At 35.0% G+C, this 21,040-nt stretch overlaps 1 protein-coding gene across 1 annotated transcript in view; it reads left to right on the top strand.

The window, feature by feature from the left end:
• PIP4P2 (phosphatidylinositol-4,5-bisphosphate 4-phosphatase 2) overlaps positions 1-13,595 on the top strand; it is a 48,229-nt gene extending 34,634 nt beyond the window's left edge. Inside the window, exons 6-7 of the mRNA XM_023222927.1 lie at positions 11,133-11,223; positions 12,054-13,595. Coding sequence (XP_023078695.1) covers positions 11,133-11,223; positions 12,054-12,197 — 235 coding nt within the window. The 3' untranslated portion in view covers positions 12,198-13,595. The remainder of the gene's footprint in view (positions 1-11,132; positions 11,224-12,053) is intronic.
• The last annotated feature ends 7,445 nt before the right edge of the window (positions 13,596-21,040 follow it).

The raw sequence follows: 21,040 nt of genomic DNA, 5'->3' as shown, positions 1-21,040 counted from the left end.
CTACAGGCACCTGCCACCATGCCTGCCTAATTTTTGTATTAGTAGAGGCAGGGTTTCACCATTTTGGCCAGGCTGGTCTCGAACCCCTGACCTCGGGTGATTCACCCGTTTCGGCCTCCCAAAGTGCTGAGAATACAGACATGAGCTACTGCGCCTGGCCTGGCAGAGACCTCTGTGGTTAGCTGACTGTGTGTTTAGCGGAGTGATATTGCTTTATATATACATATATACTAGCTGTAATCTTTACAACAATCCTGTAATACAGGGATTATTTTTGTAATTTTACAAATCAGCAACTCTTAAGAGAGGTTAAGGATTTTACTCAAGGGACTTTCTTGGTTAATTATTTTCATACAATGGCAATATTTTTACTAATAAAGAAGTATTGAATGTCTGAATACTCTGTGATTTGTTAAAATATCACAAGACAGTGTATTAATATAAAGAAGAATTTGTATCAACTACTTAGGGAACAACTTACATAGAAATTCACATGGAATAAATCAGCTTAAACATTCTAAGAGGAAGGTCTGTAGAATCGGAGTCACATGCTAAACATGGGAGGACTCGGAGCATTCATTACTTATTTGAGTGCAAATACTGTTATCACATGAACACTCCTAGCTGGTATCTAGATTTCTTTTCTTTTTGAATGTTTTCCTTCATAACAAAATGATGGGTCATCTGTTGGAGTAAGATTCTGAGACAGAATTTTGTTTCTTTAAACACAAATATCCTAAAATTAGTTTTAAGTTACAGAAGTTGGTAAATTTATTACTATGAAGCAAGTGTGTTGTGTGCTTTTATCTCACAAAATGTGTGGGGAAAGCTTCCCCTAGAGCCTAAGAGCGAGGGGCATTTTCTCTTACTGCTATTTCTTACTCGAATGGTAGCTGGTACTATGGTAGCTACAGGTGATGTTGTTCTTTTAATTAGGTGGCTTGTGGCCACTGCCAGACTGAAGGTGTACTTGTAGCATTCTGAAATACAGTTTGGACTATGTTTCCATGTAAATGTTATAATGGACATATGACTAGTAGAGACATTGATTTAATCAGTGATAATTATCATTGAATATCATTTCTTTTACATCACTGATGTACTCTTTTGTGAATCACCTCCTGCCGTTTTAAACAATAGTGGACTTATTCTCAAGTGTTATCCTTTTATTTTGCCGTCTAGTGTTATATTTTATAATTATTCATTAATTCAGCAAACAATTCTGTGCTAAGTACTGGTTGCTTGAAATAAAAGACATAATCTAGCCTTCAAGGAATTTAGTCTTGTGGGCATAGTGGGGAGAATAGTTAATTACTATAAAGTTTTAAGTGCTTTGAAAGAGGTATGACCAGAATGCTCTGCTTTGAAGAGTCCCTAATCCAGATTAGAGGGAAAGGGATCATGAGTAAAGGTTTTCAGAAGGGAGTGATATATGAACTAAGTTATAAAAGATGAGTGAGAATTGTGTGAAAAAGAGGGTGGGATAATACACTGTAGAAGGAGCTACCTGTGCGAAGGTACAAAGGAGTCAGAGTGTAGATGCACTAGTAAGGAAATGGAATGGATAGGACTGAATGTGAAGGGATGAGAGAGAGAGATTGGGATCAAGAATGACCCTATTTCTGAGAGGCTGTAGAACCATTCACTGAGACAGGAAATGCAGGATCTAGAAGAAATGTGTCTGGCAGAAGATGATAAATTCATTTTCAATGTATTAGATATAGAATAGTAGGTTTGCTAGATTGGTTAATCATCATTCCATCTGTCTGCTTTTCAAAGCAGCAATCTTGGATCAATAAGGCCATGGCTTCTCCATTCCCCTACCAAGATAACTGAGAGTTGAAAAAATTCTGTATTGATCAGATCTTTACAAATGTATAGCTTTGTAATTTATCTAAATTGCTCTATATTCCTAAGTGTCCTTGATTGACTCCCCATTTCCCCAAACAGCTATCTCCACATATCTACTATTCCTCCTAAACCCCCACCTAACTCCCACCTCAGTACCCCCAACTCTCCAAGTCTCATCTAATGAATTTCCTCTTATCTCTGAAATAATTGAGGTTATCTGTGAATTCTCTCATTTTTGTACTTCATACTCGTAAACCTCTCTATCCATACTCACTTCATTTCCTCGTCTCAGAGGGATGCAGGTCTCTTCTTTCCAAGGCTTACACCTTCGTTTGATTATTGCACCCCATTCTCTCTGGAGTAAGGCACAATTAGCCATCCGTCCCCAGTGGGTCACTGAATTTGCTCTAATGAAATTCACATCCCAATAATAAATTCCAATATTTTGATTCTCATCCTGCTTGTTTTCTCTGTAGCATTTGATACTATTGATCATCCTAGGCGTGCTGATTAATTTTAGGTGTCAACTTGACTGGATTAAGGAATGTCTAAAGAAATGGTAAAGCATTACCTCTGGATATGTCTAAGAGGGTGTTTCTAGAGGAGACATGTGTGTAAATCAGTGGACTGAATGGAGAAGATCTGCCGTCAGTGTGAGCGGGTACCATCCAATTGGCTGGGGGCCCAATAGAAAAAAGAAAAGGCAGTGGAAAGGCGATTTTCACTCTTCTGGAACTTGGACACTCTTTTCTTGCCCTTGAACATCAGAACTCCAGGCTCTCTGGCCGTTGGACTCCGGGACGTACACCAGTGGTTCCTCAGCTCCTCAGACCTTCCTCCTCAGACTGAGAATTTCACCACTGGCTTCCCTGATTCTGAGGCTTTTGGACTTAGACTGAGCCACACTACCAACAGTCCAGGGTTTCCAGCTTACAGATCCCCTGTTGCAAGACTTCTCAGCCTCAATAATCCCAGTAGCCAATTTCCTTAATAAATTGCCTCTTATCTATTCTTTCTATCTATCTATCTATCTATCTATCTATCTATCTATCTATCTATCTGTCTATCTATCTATCAGTCAATCAATCATCTATCTCCTATTGGTTCTGGCTTTCTGCAGAACCCTGACTAATACAATGGTTTCTTTTTTCTTTTTTCTTTTTTTTTTTTTTTTTTGAGGCAGAGTCTCGCTCTGTCGCCCAGACTGGAGTGCAGGGGCGCAATCTCGGCTCACTGCAAGCTCTGCCTCCCGGGTTCACGCCATTCTCCTGCTTCAACTGCCTCAGCTTTCCCGAGTAGCTGGGACTACAGGCGCCCGCCACCACGCCGGCTAATTTTTTGTATTTTTAGTAGAGACGGAGTTTCACTGTGTTAACCAGGATGGTCTCAATCTCCTGACCTCGTGATCCGCCCACCTCGGCCTCCCAAAGTGCTGAGATTACAGGCGTGAGCCACCGCGCCTGGTCTACAATGGTTTCTTTTCCTTAAAATTTGTTTTCTTGTTATTCCATGGTGTATATGTGCCACATTTTCTTATTCCAGTCTGTCACTAATGGACATTTGGGTTGATTCCAAGTCTTTGCTATTGTGAATAGTGCCGCAATAAACATACGTGTGCATATGTCTTTATAGCAGCATGATTTATAATCCTTTGGGTATATACCCAGTAATGGGATGGCCGGGTCATATGGTACTTCTGCAGCCATAAAAAAGGATGAGTTTGTGTCCTTTGTAGGGACATGGATGCAGCTGGAAACCATCCTTCTCAGCAAGCTATCGCAAGAACAGAAAACCAAACACCGCATGTTCTCACTAACAGGTGGGAACTGAACAATGAGATCGCTTGGACTCGGGAAGGGGAACATCACACACCGGGGCCTATCATGGGGAGGGGGGAGGAGGGAGGGATTGCACTGGGAGTTATACCTGATGTAAATGACGAGTTGATGGGTGCTGACGAGTTGATGGGTGCAGCACACCAACATGGCACAAGTATACATATGTAACAAACCTGCACGTTATGCACATGTACCCTAGAACTTAAAGTATAATAATAAAAAAAATTAAAAAAATAAAAAAATAAAAATTTGTTTTCTTGGTTTCCAGATACTGCTTTCTTCTGGATTTCTCCTACTTCTCACAACTCTTCTTTGTTGGCTTTATTTTCTCTTCCAAGTTGTTAAATTTTGCTATTCTCCAAAGTTGGAACTTGACTGCACTTTATCCGGGTTTTCTCTTATGTTCTTATGTCATTTAGATGCCATTAATTGACCCCAGATATTTATTTGGGGCTTCAGATGTAAATGTACTATCTCTATTTGCTATCTAGCCTAGAGTTATTTCAACTTGGTATCTCATGGTCATTTCAAACACAACCTGACCCAACATTCCCACCTTACTCTGCAAACCAATCTCCCATGTGTATTGATAAATATATTATGTTTTTCTTTTTCACCCCTACATTATTTCTAGAAAAAGAATATATTATGTTAATGAATGTTACCCTGTCTGTCTGACTGACCAACCAAGAAATATTAGTGTATTTTCATCATTCTCCATATTTAAATGGTAATATCCTATCAGTTATGTCCCTTGACATTTTAATTCTATCCTCTTATTCTCATGATTTCTACTTTAGTTCATGTATTCAGCATCTCTCACCAGGACTATTGCATTGGTTTTCTAATTTATCTCTTGACCTCCAATCCTGCAATTATCTATTCATTTACTGGAGCAGTAGTCCCTAAATGCATATATCATTTTAGATTCTCTGGCATCAGATCTTTTAGTGGCTCCCAATTTTGTAGCCATGGCATACAGTTGTGCAAGTTGTATGCTGCACAACAGCCTGAAGAGGTACAATTTCCATTGTTATTTTAGGTTTGTATATTTAGTTTCATATAAATTATTCTGAGGACTTCTTTTACTCATTGGCATAAATGTACCATATGGTTTGCTATCAGCCCATTGCCTAAAATCCAAAATCAAACTCTAAACTTCTGTTAGTCTTTGCCCAACTTTTCTAGTGATATCTTTGCTTTGTTCTACCTCTATATACACAACCTAGTTGTTCCTACCCCAAAAAACTGTACTTCTACTTCTACAAACATATTATGCAGTTTCTTTCTTCTGTTCCTGAGTCTTATCCTGCTGGACCTAGAATGGCCTGGCTACTCCTTTTCTCACCCCTTTATACCTAGAAAACACTTATTTAACCTCAAAAATTAGCTGAAACATTCCTTGCTTCTACTGTTCGTCGGTAGAAACTTTCTGTGGCAGAAGGGTTATTCTGCTGCTTGTTCCTTGAACACATTTTCTTTTCACACCTGAACAATTCTAATGTCATCAGCTGAAATGACTTACTCCCCCATCTACTCACATTTTACCCTATCCTTAAGTCTCATGTAATAAAGCCATCTCTGGCTGCCTTGTCTGAAAATTGTAACATAAAGAACATTGTTCGCCACCTTTTCCCCTTATAAACTCCTATAGCACTAGCTACACTAGCATTTTCCCGGTGTTCTTCATAATCCTAGTGTTTCATAAGGTATTTTTATGAAGCGAAAGATTAATAATTTGAAGAGTGAATAGTTAGATGTTTGAGAGCATTGAATGATCTTTTCAGCTTGGAGATTCACTGTCCACATTTTTGTATATGCCCTTGATTTTCACATCCAGTAATATAAAAAGCCAATTAACTGTAAAAATCATCCTTTTAAATGCATAGCTCAGCTCATATGACAGTTAAGAAAATCCCCAGGGACCAAAAATTAAGATTAAGTGACAACCAGGACTATCCTGAAGGTACTTGCCAATACTAGGGATCTAGAGCCTTGGAAGAACGAGAGAGAAGGTGTTGGCCTCACACAAGGTAGAGGGATTGGAATACTGCCTCCTCCCAATAAAGTACTTAAAGTACTCTTCCCCCAGAAAAGAGTAAGTCAGGAAAAAGAAATCAACCAGAAAAGGAAGATTGCAAAGGAAAAAATTTATAAGAACAGTGAATTTAGGTTTATATTTTATACCACTTATGTGATCTAGGAAAACCTAGTTCCAGAAACTGACTTAAAATTTAGGGTTAGTATCAGTCTAGGGAGCCTGAGAAAAGCAAATGAAAGTTCTGAGTGTAGGAAAGCACCCCCAAACTATGCATGCCAAGATTTTTTTTATATGAAGATCAGACAAAATAGTTTTCAACAAAAGTTACTAGTCATAGGAGGAAACAAGATTCCAGAAGCATAATCAACATTGCACAAGCAGCGTAATTGACTTCTAAAAACTTCAGATTTATAATTATTAAATATGGAGTATGTTAAAAGTATGCCTAAGATATTTTAAAATAAAAATAAGAGAAAACAAATAAGACTATTTAAAAATTACCGGGTACTCACAAAAATGTATGGATGAGTGTTTGTAGCAAATTTGACACATGCAACAGCTTGGATGAATTGAATTTATGCTGAGTAAAAAAAAAAAAAAAAAAAAAAAAAACTAGCCATACAAGGTTACCTGCAGTAAGATTTCATTTATGTAACATTTTTCAAATGACAAAATTGTAGAAATAGAGAACAGATTAATGATGGTGTGGCAGGCACAGGGTGTGGGATGGGCAGAAAGAAGGGTGTGAGTATGAAAGGATCCTTACAGTGATAGACTGTTCTCTATTTTGACTGTAGCGATAGACACATGAACCTAAATGTGATAAAATTGCATAAACTTAAAGACAAATCAATACTCATGTAACTGAGAAATCTGAATATTGGTGGATTGTATGAATATTAATATCCTTTTTATAATATCGTATTATAATTTGCAAGATTTACTATGGGGGAAATAGGGCAAAGGATACATGATATTTCTCTGTGTTACTTATTACAACTGCTTGTGAATCTATAATTGTCTCAAACAGAAATTTGCAAAAATAACCAGATAGATATAGAAAGTAACAATAGAACTTTTAGAAATTATTACAGAAATTAAAATGCACATACAGTTTAAAGAACAGATAAGCTAAAGGTGAAGACTAAAGTTGTGAATTGGAAGATAAGAGGTAAGTGAATTACCCAGAATCCAGCATAGAGAGACAAAGATGAATGTAAGATTAAGAGGAAATATATTATTAAGATACCTATTATATATCTGATCTGGAAAGAACAAATAAAGAATGGGATATGGCATTTTAGGAGATAATCTCAAAGAATTTTCGGATCTATGAAAGATACGAATTTTTATATGCAAAAATAATAATGAAATCCAAGCAGGATAAGTAAATGTGTTACAGTGAAATTGTAGAAAACCTAAGAGAAATAGAAGGTAATTAAAAGCAGAGAGATAAAAGGCATATTTTCAATAAGAAAAGGATAACAATTCTGTCAGCAAATGTCTCAACTGCAAAAAGAGAAGCCAGAAAACAAGTTTTAAAATACATCAAAAATACTAAGAGAAATTAACTGTCAAACTGGTATTATATACCTATCTAAACCATCAAAGAATAATGAAGGTAAAATAAATATATTTTCAAAAGCAAAACCAACCAACCTACAAACAAACAAAACCCAGGGTATCTACCATCCTGGTACTCTTACTAAAAAAACTGCTAAATGATGAACTAGGGAATATGAACAAATATTCCAGAAGAAATTTCTGCAATGCAGGAAGGAAAGGTAAACCAAGAAATTGTAACAATTCACCAGAAACACTGACTATATAAAATAGCAAAAATGACAATATCAATTATATTAATGCTAATGAATTTTGAGAAACAAAAATAAAATAAAACTGAAATATTGGAAAACAATAGCATTAAGATGCTAGTGGAATGTTTGGAGTTAAAAATTTCTAAAATCCTTGTATTTATCAGGAAGGTGGATTTAATGATTGACTTTAGTTTTTAAAGGGTATATAAGTTAAAATTTTAAGTGCAACTGCCAAATGAATGAAATAAATTATAAAACTTTCAGAATAATAAGAGAAAAATGAAATAAAAGAGTCATGGTCAATATAAAAGAAGTCTGGAAATAAAGGTAGAAAAGCAGAAAATACAGGCATAGTAGAAAGCCAAAATAAGATGTCAGAAATAGTCCATGTATATCATTAGACTAATCTTGCTAGTAAAACTTAACAGAAATGGTAAGACTAGATGTAAGAACAGCTATATACAATTTGAACAAGGAACACATGAAATATTAGAACATAGAATGAAAGCATAAGGATAGAAAAAGATACAACCATGAATCACTAACCAAAGGAAAAGACATACCAGGCAAACACTAGCCAACATTAAAGTGTAATGTTAATATCAATTAAAATAACAGAGACTGCTGTTCTCTTCTTTTTTTTATTAGTATACCTCTGAATTTGACTGGCCACCCAGCTAAAGATGGATTTCCTAGCCTGTCTTGCAGACAGTGTGGCTGTGTTTAAGTTAGGACCAATGGAATGTGAACAAAAGTGATGAGTCCAGTTTTCTGATGCTCTCCTTAAAGACAAAATTGCCTGTCTTGGTTTTCTCTCTCCTCTTTGAATTGAGTGGAAAAGCCAACTGGCAGGAACGTTGTTACCTGTGTAGAGTTTGGCAATACCAATTCATCAGGGAATAGAGCTGGCTACCAACCCTAGGCTCTACCTTTATCTATAAGTTTTAGATGCTAGAAGAATAAACTTCTTTTTAAACTTCTGTGTTCTGAACTTCTGTATGTTCCTTTCTCTCTACAACCTTGCCAGCATCTGTTATTTTTTGACTTTTTAATAGTATTAATTTTGACAGGTGGGAGATGGTATCTCATTGTGGTTTTTATTTGCATTTCTCTAATGATCAGTGATGTTGAGCTTCTTTTCACAGAATTGTTGGCTGCATGTGTATCTTCTTTTGAAAAGTGTCTGTTCATGTCCTTTGCCCACTTTTTAAGGGGCGGGTTTTTTTTCTTAAGTTCTCATAGATGCTGGATATTAGACCTTTGTCAGATGCATAGTTTGCAAAATTTTTCTCCCATTCTGTAGGTTGTCTGTTCACCCGGTTGATAGTTTCCTTTGAAGTGCAAAAGCTCTTTAGTTTAATTAGATGTCATTTGTTGATGTTTGCTTTTGTTGCAGTTTCTTTTGGTGTCGTCATCATGAAATCTTTGCCTGTTCCTATGTCCAGAATGGCATTGCCTAGATTGTCTTTCAGGGTTGTTATAGTTTTAAATCTTTGTCTGTTCCTATGTCCAGAATGTCATTGCCTAGGTTGTCTTCCAGGGTTGTTATAGTTTTATAGTTTACATTTAAGTCTTTTATCCGTCTTGAGTTAATTTTTAAATTTGGTATGAGGAGGGAGTCCAGTTTCAATGTTCTGCATATGGCTAGCCAGTTATTCCAGCACCATTTATTGAATAGAGAATCCTTTCTTCATTGCTTGTTTTTGTCAGCTTTGTCGAAGATCAGATAGTTGTAAGTTTGTAAGTATGTGGCCTTATTTCTGGGTTCTCTAGTCTGTTCAGTTGATCTGTGTGTCTGTTTTTGTACCAGTAATATATATTGCATGTAGATACCACATATGTATTAAATATGTAAGAGATGTTATGATTAATAGGTGCTTGTTGGTCATTGCCTTATCCTGTGAGGAGATGGCACTTGAGTTGTAGAGTAGCAGTAGGTTATTTTTTTCTGAGAAGATTTCTCAGATGTAGTGACTATTTGAGTGATGAAAAAAGAGCACGGATTTTCTAAGCAGAATTTATGCACTGAAATTAATGTACTAAAGTGTATTCTCTTGGCTCACAGAAAAGCTGCTCTAATATTCACTTAGAAACTTTTGACTTATTCAATACATAATTCTAATAAGTTTAGTTGGCTTCTAGTGAATCGTATATTACAAACTGCCAAAGGCAGATACACGGGCAATGATAAGAAACAACAACCAGTTGTGATGTATAAGGCAGGAAAAACCACCAGTGGATGCATAGAAATTAAAACCAAAAATAGACTAGGGCTAAATGTTACATAAAGGCAATGAATTCTACATGCCTTAGTAACTCTAGATAGCAAGCTGTACAATATAGTAATTAATGGTGGTCCCCATGTCATCCAGATGTTTGTGTTTGGGCTCAAGTATCCAGAAAAATTTACTATGGTATATTTGCAACAAACTTCATCAGTTTTTCAAAAAGACTTGGAAATTAAAGGAAATAATTTTGTATGCAAAATTAACCTATTTGGAATCGCATGTTTCTAATTCATGCCTAGTAAGTGATGAATTTCTGTATTTTACTTATTCATCAGACATTCTTTGAGAAGTTATTATATGTTAGGCATAATCTTGACACTGACCTCACAAAGGTGAATCAGATACTTCAGTGTCATTCACTAACAAGATGCCTTGCATATGGTATACAGTAATAAATATATGTATGTTAACACAGAGAAGAAAGTGCTAATTTGGCTACTGATCTCTGCTATAACTTATATCATTTTGAAAATTACCACAATTAGAAATGGGGAGGGTTATTACTATTAGTTTAGGAATTTCAGTTGAGTAGCACAGTAGAGGGGTTTTAGCAGTATGTATTAAAAACAATTCAAAAAGTTTAATCCCTTTAATTTGTAATCCTATTTCTAAATTTAAAAATCTTAAGAATGATTAAAAATAAGCACAATGCTTTTAAATGATATGTATAATAATCAACACACTTTAATGTACAATAGTAGAAAATTTGTTAACTATGTTATATTCATCAGAATTTTAGTTTGAGAATATTATGGGAAAAAGTTCATGCTATATATTGGTAAGGTACAAAATTGGCTAGAGGAAAGTATGCAAAAATACTGAGTGACTATTTTATGATATTGGGATTATAGGTAATTTTTTCTTTTCCTTTTTCTTTATTGTTTCTTTCCTTTTTATTCTACTTTCTAAATTTTTAACATAAACACATACTGTTTTAACTGTAAAAAAAATCAAATGCTATTTGTAAGATAGCTCTTTTTCCATTCCGAAGTAGATTGTTTGGAAATAAACTTTTATCTTGGGAGATTAGCAGGCACTACAGTGGATTTCTGTGGATATTATCAATTACCAAGGCTTGAATTTTGTTTAAAGCCACAATAATATCATAAATTCACCCTGAACGATTTTGTCATCCATTAAAAATGACATGTTTAATGCATGTTCTTGTCTATAAAGTTGAAGCAATGAATAAAAAGTATATAATATTATTAAAGCCATAGATAAGAACTCACAAAAATGAAATAGAGAATTTTTATGTAAATACTTAATGTTCTCTTTTGCTTTCATGAATTTGCAGCTCCTCAGTGGGTAGTGCACTTCCACGAAGACGATGCTGTGCATACATTACCATTGGAATGATATGTATTTTCATTGGAGTTGGATTAACTGTGAGTATTACTTTGATGTTAGAATTCTGTCCTCTCAACTTTATCAGTAGTCAATTGAGGCCTGCAACAACCTTCAGGGATCCCTGAAGAGTCTGCATCCTTGGCATGCCAGCCCTAGAAGCTTCTGAATGATTAAAAGCAATCAGAAACCCAATCCATGAATCTCTTTTTGATTGAACTCACCCATCCAGGTGAAGTGGTGTCTTTGTACTTCCAAAAGTCCTTACTGTTGGAGATTTTATCATCTATTTAGCAAAAGCCCATTTTTAAAAAATTCAGTGTCAGAACTAATTTTATATAGCTATGGGGTATCTTATTATTCAACGCAACATTCATTCAGCTACAGAGATCTGAAAAACCACTCTTCACTTTATCCAAATCAAGCAGTGATTTATTACCAATATGAGGATGGCTTATTTTTAGGGGAGAGTGGAGCTGAGCAGTTAGCATGGGGATTATGCCAGAACAGGAAGATAATCCCTTTTGCTGCCATTTCCATGCTCCTTTGTTTGTCAGTACAACTAGTCCCTTATTATTACCAATGTCCTATTTGTGTCCCATGATAGTAAGAAGTTACACAGATTAAATTCCTTGTAGAGATAATATAGTTTAGTGTGCTTTTTTGTTTACTTCATAACATTTGTAGTTAATGCAAGTAGCAGTATGGTCTATCAGTTGCAGTCAACAAATACACCTACTCTTATAAGGACTTTGTGTATTCAGTCTGGGGGTATGTTTCATAACAATCACATGTAAGCTGATACAAGTTCTCTAAGCAGATATTTTCTTAAAGTTTCTAATCTTCTGTTTTATATTGCTTTTTACTTTAGGTTGGCACCCAAGATTTTGCAAGGCGATTTCGAGCAACCTATGTTTCTTGGGCAATTGCTTATCTCCTAGGGTTGATCTGCCTTATCCGAGCTTGTTATTGGGGAGCCATAAGAGTCAGTTATCCAGAACACAGTTTTGCATAAGCTTGTTTATGATTCAGTGATGCAGGTGAGAGTGTCTAGCAGTTCTTGGTAAGCTACTCTGGACATCTTTAAATTATTTATCCTAATGGATTCCATTCTGGTTTATGTATAATAGTTTCAAGACTTTGGGAGTCTTTTATGAACAAATGCTCATTGCACTACATTATATGCAAATTGTTTTGCTGCTAGGTTTTCAACATTTGAATAATAAAGCCTTTTCATGTTCTTTTACATCTCTTATAGATATTTTTGGATTTGTTACCAAACATTACATTTACTCTCACCCTTGTATTATTTTTAAATAAGTTATTTCATTACTTGCTAATATGTGAGTATTCCTAAGTGTTTATAAATATTTCTACAATAGTTTCACATTTATATTTACATTTTAAACAGTATCAAAATTGCTTGCTTAAAACCTAAGCAATATGCATTTTGCTTGAACTGCTTACTGTAACTTTAACCTAAGATTATAGTGACCTTATTCAGGAAAAAGAAAATTTAGTGTACCTTCAAAGACTTGACATTCTTGTCAGAGGAAAAAAAAATTTCTAGATACTGTATGCTTGTTTTGTGTTGTTTGTAGAAAGATAAAATATTTTGGTAGTAATTTAAAATACAAGAATGAATATTTATTTGTCCACAGTTGGAGACGTTGGATAAATGTCTTTTCTCAAAGATCACAGGACTTTTGTCTCTCATTTTTGTCTTTTTATTACCAGTTATAAAAGATCTGGTCTGGATTTATGGAATTTATGTTTATCAGCTCTATGTATTCCTTTATAGAGGCTGGAGGAAGTATTTCACATAATATGTTTTCTAATACTTAACCATTTATTCAAAGATATATTTACATTGGGTTGTGCCCCTTTTCCTTAAATCATGGTAAATTTTTCTTATTGAGGTAATTATGTACTATTTATATTTGAAGGAAGCTTATGACATTTTACAGTAGCTAAAATGTTGAGATTAGAGGTACTTTTACTATTCTTCTCAAAAGTAACTGATCAGATAATTACCCAAATTATTCAAGAAAATAGATCAGAGATAAAGAACAACATAGTTTTCTTAAGAATTCATGGAAATTTATGGAATCAGCTCTCGCACTGCCCATCTTTGCAGTTTTGAAAAAGAAATTGCTTAATCACAAATGTTCTACAGTCTTTAAATGTAGTAGAATTAGACAGTGAGATCATCTGAGTAAATTAATTGGTGATTCCAGAGATAAGACTAATATTTTAAATTATGTTACTGATTAGTATAAAAACGTACTCATCACAGAATTTGAAGCAAAATACATGTACACTTCAAAGAGTAAATGACAAATGTATAAATGCTGTAGCTCAGGATTATAATGTACCTTTAAAAATACACTAATAAAGATTATTGTTCAAAAAATTACCTTGTTTTATTCCATTAAAAATAATATGTCACTTCCAAAGTTGTCTTGAAATCTCGCTGTAAACTTTTCATGTTTAGGAATGTACCTAATGTTTCTTTATATAATATTCATTTATGTTTTTTGTACTATTTTCAAATGGTTTTATTTTTAACATATAGTTTTTAAATTCATTTGTAATACACTTGATGTTAAGTATAAAATAATCTTTTTTACCTAATGGTTAACTAGTTATAACAGCATTGTGTATTTAATAATCCATTTTTTCCCTCATTGATTGGAAAGCTCACATTAAATTATATGCTACATCATATTCCTTCTGGAAGAATAACTTTATGAGAGCAAGAACCCTGGTAGTCTTGTTCACAGCTTTATCCCAACTTAGAACAGTTCTTGGTGTACATGTGCTCAATATACATGAATGAATATGCATGAATGAATACATGGTTGAATGAATTGGGATTTTAAATTCTTATATACACTTGAATATGTACTTTATATTTTGTACCTGAATGTGTAGGTAAGTATTTGTATAACCTTGGGTTAACAGAAAACGTTCTAAGTAGAATCTAAAAGAAGAAATTATATAGGAAAGGATTGATACAACCAAACAACAACAAAAATTCCCAGAATACTTCTGTATGATAAAAACTCATAAGCAAAGCCAAAAGACAAACTGGTAAAGCTATTTTCAAAATAATAGAAAGACTGTAATATCAGAAGGGACTAACGGTATGAAAAAGCAATTCAAAAAAATAACTACAATAGGTCATAAACTGTTTTTCGATTTTTCTTTCTTTTTTTTTTTTGACAGAGTCTCACTCTGTCACCCAGGCTAGAGTGCAGTGGTGTGATCTCGGCTTACTGCAACTTCCACTCCCCTGGCTCAAGCCATCCTCTCACCTCAGCCTTCCAAGTAGCTGGGATCACAGTGTGCGCCACTATGCCGGGCTATGTTTTTTTTCTTTTTTTCTTTTTTTTTGTATTTTTTGTAGAGATGGGGTTTCACTATGTTGCCTAGGCTGGTCTGGAACTCCTAAGCTCAAGCGATATGCCCACCTTGCCCCCACAAAGTTCTGGGATTACAGGTGTGAGTCACCACACCCAGCTCTGAATTTTCTAATATTTGAAGAATGTAAGTTAAAACACAAAGATACTACTTTTCACTTACCATATTAACAAAGAAGTAGAAAGTGCAATAATACCCCTGTAATGCTGAGGATATTGGAAACACACACACACACACACACAGCCCACATATTCTTTGATCTAGTAATTCTCTCTTTTATAATTTATCCTGAAGGTATTGTCAATTTTCTGTTTATAATAAAGAGTAAAAAGAAAAAACAATCCAACAATCTAATAACATGGGATTGGTAAAATAAATTATGGCACACCTATACAATGAAATAGCAGGCAATCAAGAATATGATGAAAAATTTCATCTATTGAATTGGAAATGGCTCATGAATTGTGTGATACATAGACTATGATCCACATTTTAGAAAATGTGTTTTATGTGTACATATTGAAAAAACTAACGAAAATAAAGCAAAAATGTTAAGAGTGGTTATCTCTGGGTGATGAGAAATGATTTTTACTTTATTTTTGAACTAGATTGTTGGAAAGTAAGTTTTACTCTTGATGAATAGATAAGAGTAGTATATGATGATTACATCAGTATTTGTTAATTTTCATTTTGATTCTTGAAGAGTTTTAAAATAAGTTTATTAAAATCCAAACCAGTGAGTGTCATTGATAAAACCTTAAGCTTTAAAGTCAAAGAATATATATTTAAGCTTAGTCCTATGTGAGCCTAAAATTTTTAATTAATTAAATTCAAATTTATGAGACTTTATACTCAGTGTTGTCTTTTGTTATTTTGTTTTTTGTTTTTTTAAGTAGAGCATGTCTTCCAGTGCCTAGGGAACATAGAAAATAACTGGGAAGAGGTTATTTGAAAGAGTACACCATAGCCACAAATCAAAAAAGGAAGGATGTGTTTGTCCCTTGCTGTTCAAAGTAGTAAAAATTGTCTTAGTTCTTCTTAGAAAAGAAGAGGGAAAAAAAATGGCACTATGACCAGGTATTCTTGAACAAGTCATTTGTGAGTACATATATTTTATTTTAGAAGACAAAAAAGGAACCTAATAATGACATGTGCCAAGTAGAGTGCTAACCTCACAATACATGCTGTTTAAATATTCACAAGAACCTAGGAAGCAAGTGCAGCATTCTTGTTTCTGTTTTACCAGAGGAAATTGAACTGCTACTCCCACAGGTCTGAAAAAGTAGATGCTGAGTAGGACAGGAATCTGCATTCAAAACAATCACTCCCTCATGATTCTATTGGAGATTTTCCCTGGATCACACCTGGAGAAACACTGTACTATACCATGCTGAAAATATCACATTTATATCCACTTTGGCATTCATATTTTCACATACAGAAACATGCTGTGATTTATTTTATTTTTCCTATGAGTTATTGGGGTACACGTGGTATTTGGTTACATGAGTAAGTTCTTTAGTAGTGATTTGTGAGATATTGGTGCACCTTTTGTTTAGCTTTTGTTTAGTTTTGATATGGCTACACTTGTACTCATATGCTCTGAAAAACCTCTACAGCCATTTCCATGTTTATGATCTGCATAAATTGCTATAAAATCTAAGTTTTCATTTACTCAATGTATGTTTCTAGTATGCTCATACATATATATGTAATAAGCAACGAAGGCAAAATCCCTAGTGTTTATTTAGCCACCTTACATATGTTAACATTTAATCTGTCGCAGTTGTGATTCTACCATTGAAGAGGCTAAGACAGATGCAGTAATTAAAGGTCACTTAGCTTAAGTGTGAGGACACCAGCTGGAATCAGTCTGCTTCTGAATGTGTCTGCTTTCCACTACATAAGGTTTTATTGTTTCACTTTGTAGTGAAAAACTTTTGATTTTTGTGCCCCCTGCTGTTCATTGTCTGTAGGTCATCTGTAGAAAGAGAATTATTAGAAAATATTTGCCCAAAATCGTCATTTCAGAAGCATAGAATAATTTAAAAATTTTTTATGAATTTGATATTATATCCGACTACATTAATTTTAGAGCATTTTGATTTATGTAGCAAAATATTGTTACATAATTTTCTTTTATAATTAGCATAAAATTATAGGAAGGCTAAGTAGAAATATTTTCTTTTTTCTTTCTTTTTTTTTTTTTTTTTTTAAAAAGGGTCTCACTCTTTTTGCCCGGTTGGCGTGCAAAAGCAGAATCTCAGGGCTGATTGCAGCCTCAGCCTCTCCATCATTGCCGTCTTGACCTCTGGGACCCAAGAAGTCTTTCCACTTTGACCCCCTGAATAACCGGGACTACAGGGGCACCACCATGCCTGGATAGTGTTCTTTCTTTTTCTTTTTTCCTCTATTTGTAGGTAAGTGGTTTCACCATGTTGCCCAGGCTGAAATGGAACTCCTGAGCTCAAGAGATCCACCTGCCTTGGCCTCCCAAATTGCTGCTGGGATTAAAGGCGTATGCACCCAGCCAGAAGTATTTTCTATTAAATATTAGGAAATTGACATGCGATGAGCTTTAAATAACATAATTGTATTTTCTTTTTCTTGTAATAGCAATGTTTATGAAAATGATTGTTTATTAGCACAAAATACTAATACAAATTTGCACAGGCTTTTAATTTTAAAATTTGTTTCATACAGTTACAAATTTAAATAAATACTATGCTTTTTATATTTTGCTAAACACGCATATGTTTGGCTTGAAGTGGAATATTAGATTAAAAACAGAAAAATAAAAAGTCTATTTGTTTTCTTTTGGAGACGGCCTCACAGAGTAAGGATACGGTAAGGCTGAAGATTTAAGAAGTGGGTCTAGTTTGTAATACAGTAAATGAGTCTTTGATCTAACAATCTTTTCAATTTCATAACTAAGAGTTATTTAAGGTAACTTATTAAATAGGAAGTGATCGCACCCATTGCTCTGATGAATTTTTTGAATGCCCTGAGTGGCCTGTTCATATGTGTAGGTAATAATGGTAGGATATACAGAGTTATGGAAAAGTTCCCAGTGTTCCAATAAATTTTTCTGAAAAACCTTGCCTCAGTATGTCATATTTCCATGTGAGATATAACTTTGGCTTAAGATATTGGACATTTAAATAATCTTGAAAATGCATTAAATTTTATTTTTAAACTTTTTTAATTTTAATTTTTATTTTATTTTTTGTTTTTGAGATGGAGTCTCACTCTGTCGCCCAGGCTGGAATGCAATGGTGCAATCTCGGCTCACTGCAAGCTCTGCCTCCCAGGTTCATGCCATTCTCCTGCCTCAGCCTCCCTAGTAGCTGGGACTACAGGCGCCTGCCACCATGCCCGGCTAATTTTTTTGTATTTTTACTAGAGCCGGGGTTTTACTGTTAGCCAGGATGGTCTCGATCTCCTGACTTTGTGATCCGCCCGTCTCAGCCTCCCAAAGTGCTGGGATTGAAATATCATTTTACTGATTTTACTGATCAGTAATTTTACTGATTAAAATATCAGTAAGGCACCGCACCCGGCCAAAATGCATTACATTTTTATGAGTTATTAAGCCTCAAGAAAGAGTTTAGGAAATGTGGAGAATTCCTTAGCTCTGTAAGGCCATGTTTTGTTTTGTTTTCTGGTTTCTTCCTATATAACTGCTTCACTCCTTTTTAAACTTCCCCTCTACCTATCATCTGCCATCCACAGATCTCCTTTAACTCCCTCCTCACCAATGCAGACTTTGGTACCTAGTTTTCATTCTTATCACATGCCACTGATTTAAATGTCAATGTGAATGGCTTATCTAATACTAGTCTGGACTCACAATTCTTTGTCGAATCTAATGACCTTTATTTTCCTTTCAGTTCTGATATTCATCTCTACAGTGGCATGCTGGGTTGTTATACTCAACCACTCCATTTCTAAACTCTCACACTCGGTTATCCCACTGTCTGAAAATACACCTCTTTGAAAATATACCTCTTCTGTCTAGAAGTCACACTGTGTGAGGACTTCAGGTTTATTATTCTTTCAATTTATCATCCCCTCCTTTATTAGCCAATGAATCTCACAACCACGCAGGTAAATGCCCTTATAAATTTCTGATCTTCACCTTCAACTGCCTCCTTAACACAACACAGATGCTCATAATTATTATAGGAATGTGTTAAAACAGTGGTCCCTAACATGTTTAGCACCTGAAAACAGGTGAACTCTCTATACTCTCAGCAGTTTTCCTTACTCTCTCAGCTATGTGTACTTTCTTTATGGTCACTACCTTTACTTTTGACTCTCAATAAACATTGCCTGGATTACTGTAAGCTTCTGAACTGACCTCTGCCTCTTTTTTTGTCTTGCCCGATGCCTACTCTGCTTCCCAATCCATTGTTCACATTGTCATTTAAGTAATTTTTTTCCAAATGGTCATAGAATACTATCAAACCCAAACTAAAATCCTTCCGTGTCTGTCTATATCCTTATAAAGGAGATAAAAGACACTTCATCTTTTATTATCCTAATATCAAGCCACTACCAGGTAGTCTTGTGTTTTGTGTTTCTGCAGTACTGAATTACTGATGTTTTCTTGTATTGGTTACTGCTCTATTCCTGTGTATCTCTGTACTTGTTCTTTCACCTGCAAGGAATACCCTTTTCTAAGTGGGTAAATGTTTTATCCTTAAAAATCCTGCTCAGGCATTACCTCCCCTGTGAACCTTTTCGTGATGTCTCTTCTCCACCCTCCTACCCTTCAACACAATTATGCCTTTTCATTTTAGTACTTCTTTTATTCCACATAAGTACTTCTATTACATATACTGTCTTCTATTTCATATATAGGCACTGCTATTAAGCTAGTGTTCTCTTCTTGCTAATTGTGCATCAGCCTTTCTTGTCATATTTCAGTTTTTCTTTGTATCCTCAGTGTGTATCAGCTTTTCTTGTCGTATTTCAGTTTGTCTTTGTATCCTCAGTTTCTAGCACGTAAACATAGGTCTTTACAACTTTTTTGCTGAGCTGAATGAAACTAAGTCATTATTATAGCTTTTAACACAGGGGTTTCTAACCACTGCCCCCCACCCCCACCCCCCAGACCCCAGACTGGTACTGGTCATTGGCCTGTTAGGAAACAGGCCACACAGCAGGAGGTAAGCAGCAGGTGAGTGACTGAAGCTTTATCTGCATTTACAGCCCCTCCCCATTGCTGGCATTACTGCCTGAGCTCTACTACCTGTCAGATCAACAGCGGCCCATAGGAATGTGAACCCTAATGTAAACTGCACATGCAAGGGATCTAGGTCGTGTGCTCCTTATGAGAATCTAATGCCTGATTATCTGAGGTGAAATAGTTTCATCCCAAAACCATACCCCGCCCTTCCAGTCTTCCATGAAACCAGCCTCTGGTGCTAAACATGTTAGAGACCACTCTTAACACATTCCTATAGTAATTATGAGCATCTGTGTTGTGTGTGTGTTAGCATATTCTTCATAAAATGCTTTGTAAATGTTTGAGGAATAAATGAATAAAAGGCGACTATTGGCAGGAGGTTGGCAAGGAGATTATTTGGTAAACATCAGATAATGCTACCTCTTCAGCTTTCTGAGTTGCCAGGCTTTCGGTGACACCACCCAAATTTAACAATTAACTTACTGAGTTGAAATTGTCTATTTGCATATCTGTACCCTCACTAGACAGCACAAGTAACCAGTTTGTATGTGTGTGTGTGTGTAGTTCTAGGTATTGTGAAAGTGGAGTTAAATAAAATATGAAAACATAAAACCTCTACTTATAAGTAGTAAAACACATTATAAATTATTATCCGTCTAACTGGGATATCTATTTCCACTGTTGCTTTTTCTCAAACCATTTTCCAATTCTTTGAGTGGCCAGGGCAGGGCAGGAAGCAGGGGTGGGGCAGGGTGACCAAAGTAAGTATTTACTTAGAAAATCAATGACAACAAATTACAGATTTTTAAAAAGATAATACCACAAATATTTTAGAAATTCAGTAAAATGATATTTTAAATTACCTGAACCATTGCTATGTTTTTCCTGTATTTTTAGTTTTCATTTTTTTTATTGCCTCATCATTTGACAGTAATTTTGTAATGCACTTTCCCTGGTGATAATGAATAATGTGGTATTCTTTTCAAAGCAAATTTAGTCAACACATATTTTTTGTTATTGAAAGCTTAGAAAAGTTATTGCAGTTTCACAATTTGTTATTGGTAATAATGTCAATTTTTAATATTGCTAAATTTGGGGAAACTCATGAGGTTCTTATGTGAACTCTGATTTCAGGGCACTTCGTTTTCTCAGGCAGTGTTTAACCTTAAATACTCTTTAAGTTGCTAAAAGTCATTAACCTGTTTGTTGTCAAGTTCTTGTTGTAAAGGTATGAGTTCTAGATT

The sequence above is a fragment of the Piliocolobus tephrosceles genome, chromosome 7 (genome assembly GCF_002776525.5).
Source record: "Piliocolobus tephrosceles isolate RC106 chromosome 7, ASM277652v3, whole genome shotgun sequence".
In the NCBI taxonomy this organism is placed as follows: Eukaryota; Metazoa; Chordata; class Mammalia; order Primates; family Cercopithecidae; genus Piliocolobus; species Piliocolobus tephrosceles.
The sequence above is the reverse complement of the archived record's forward strand: the minus strand, read 5'-3'. Positions and strand labels throughout refer to the sequence as shown.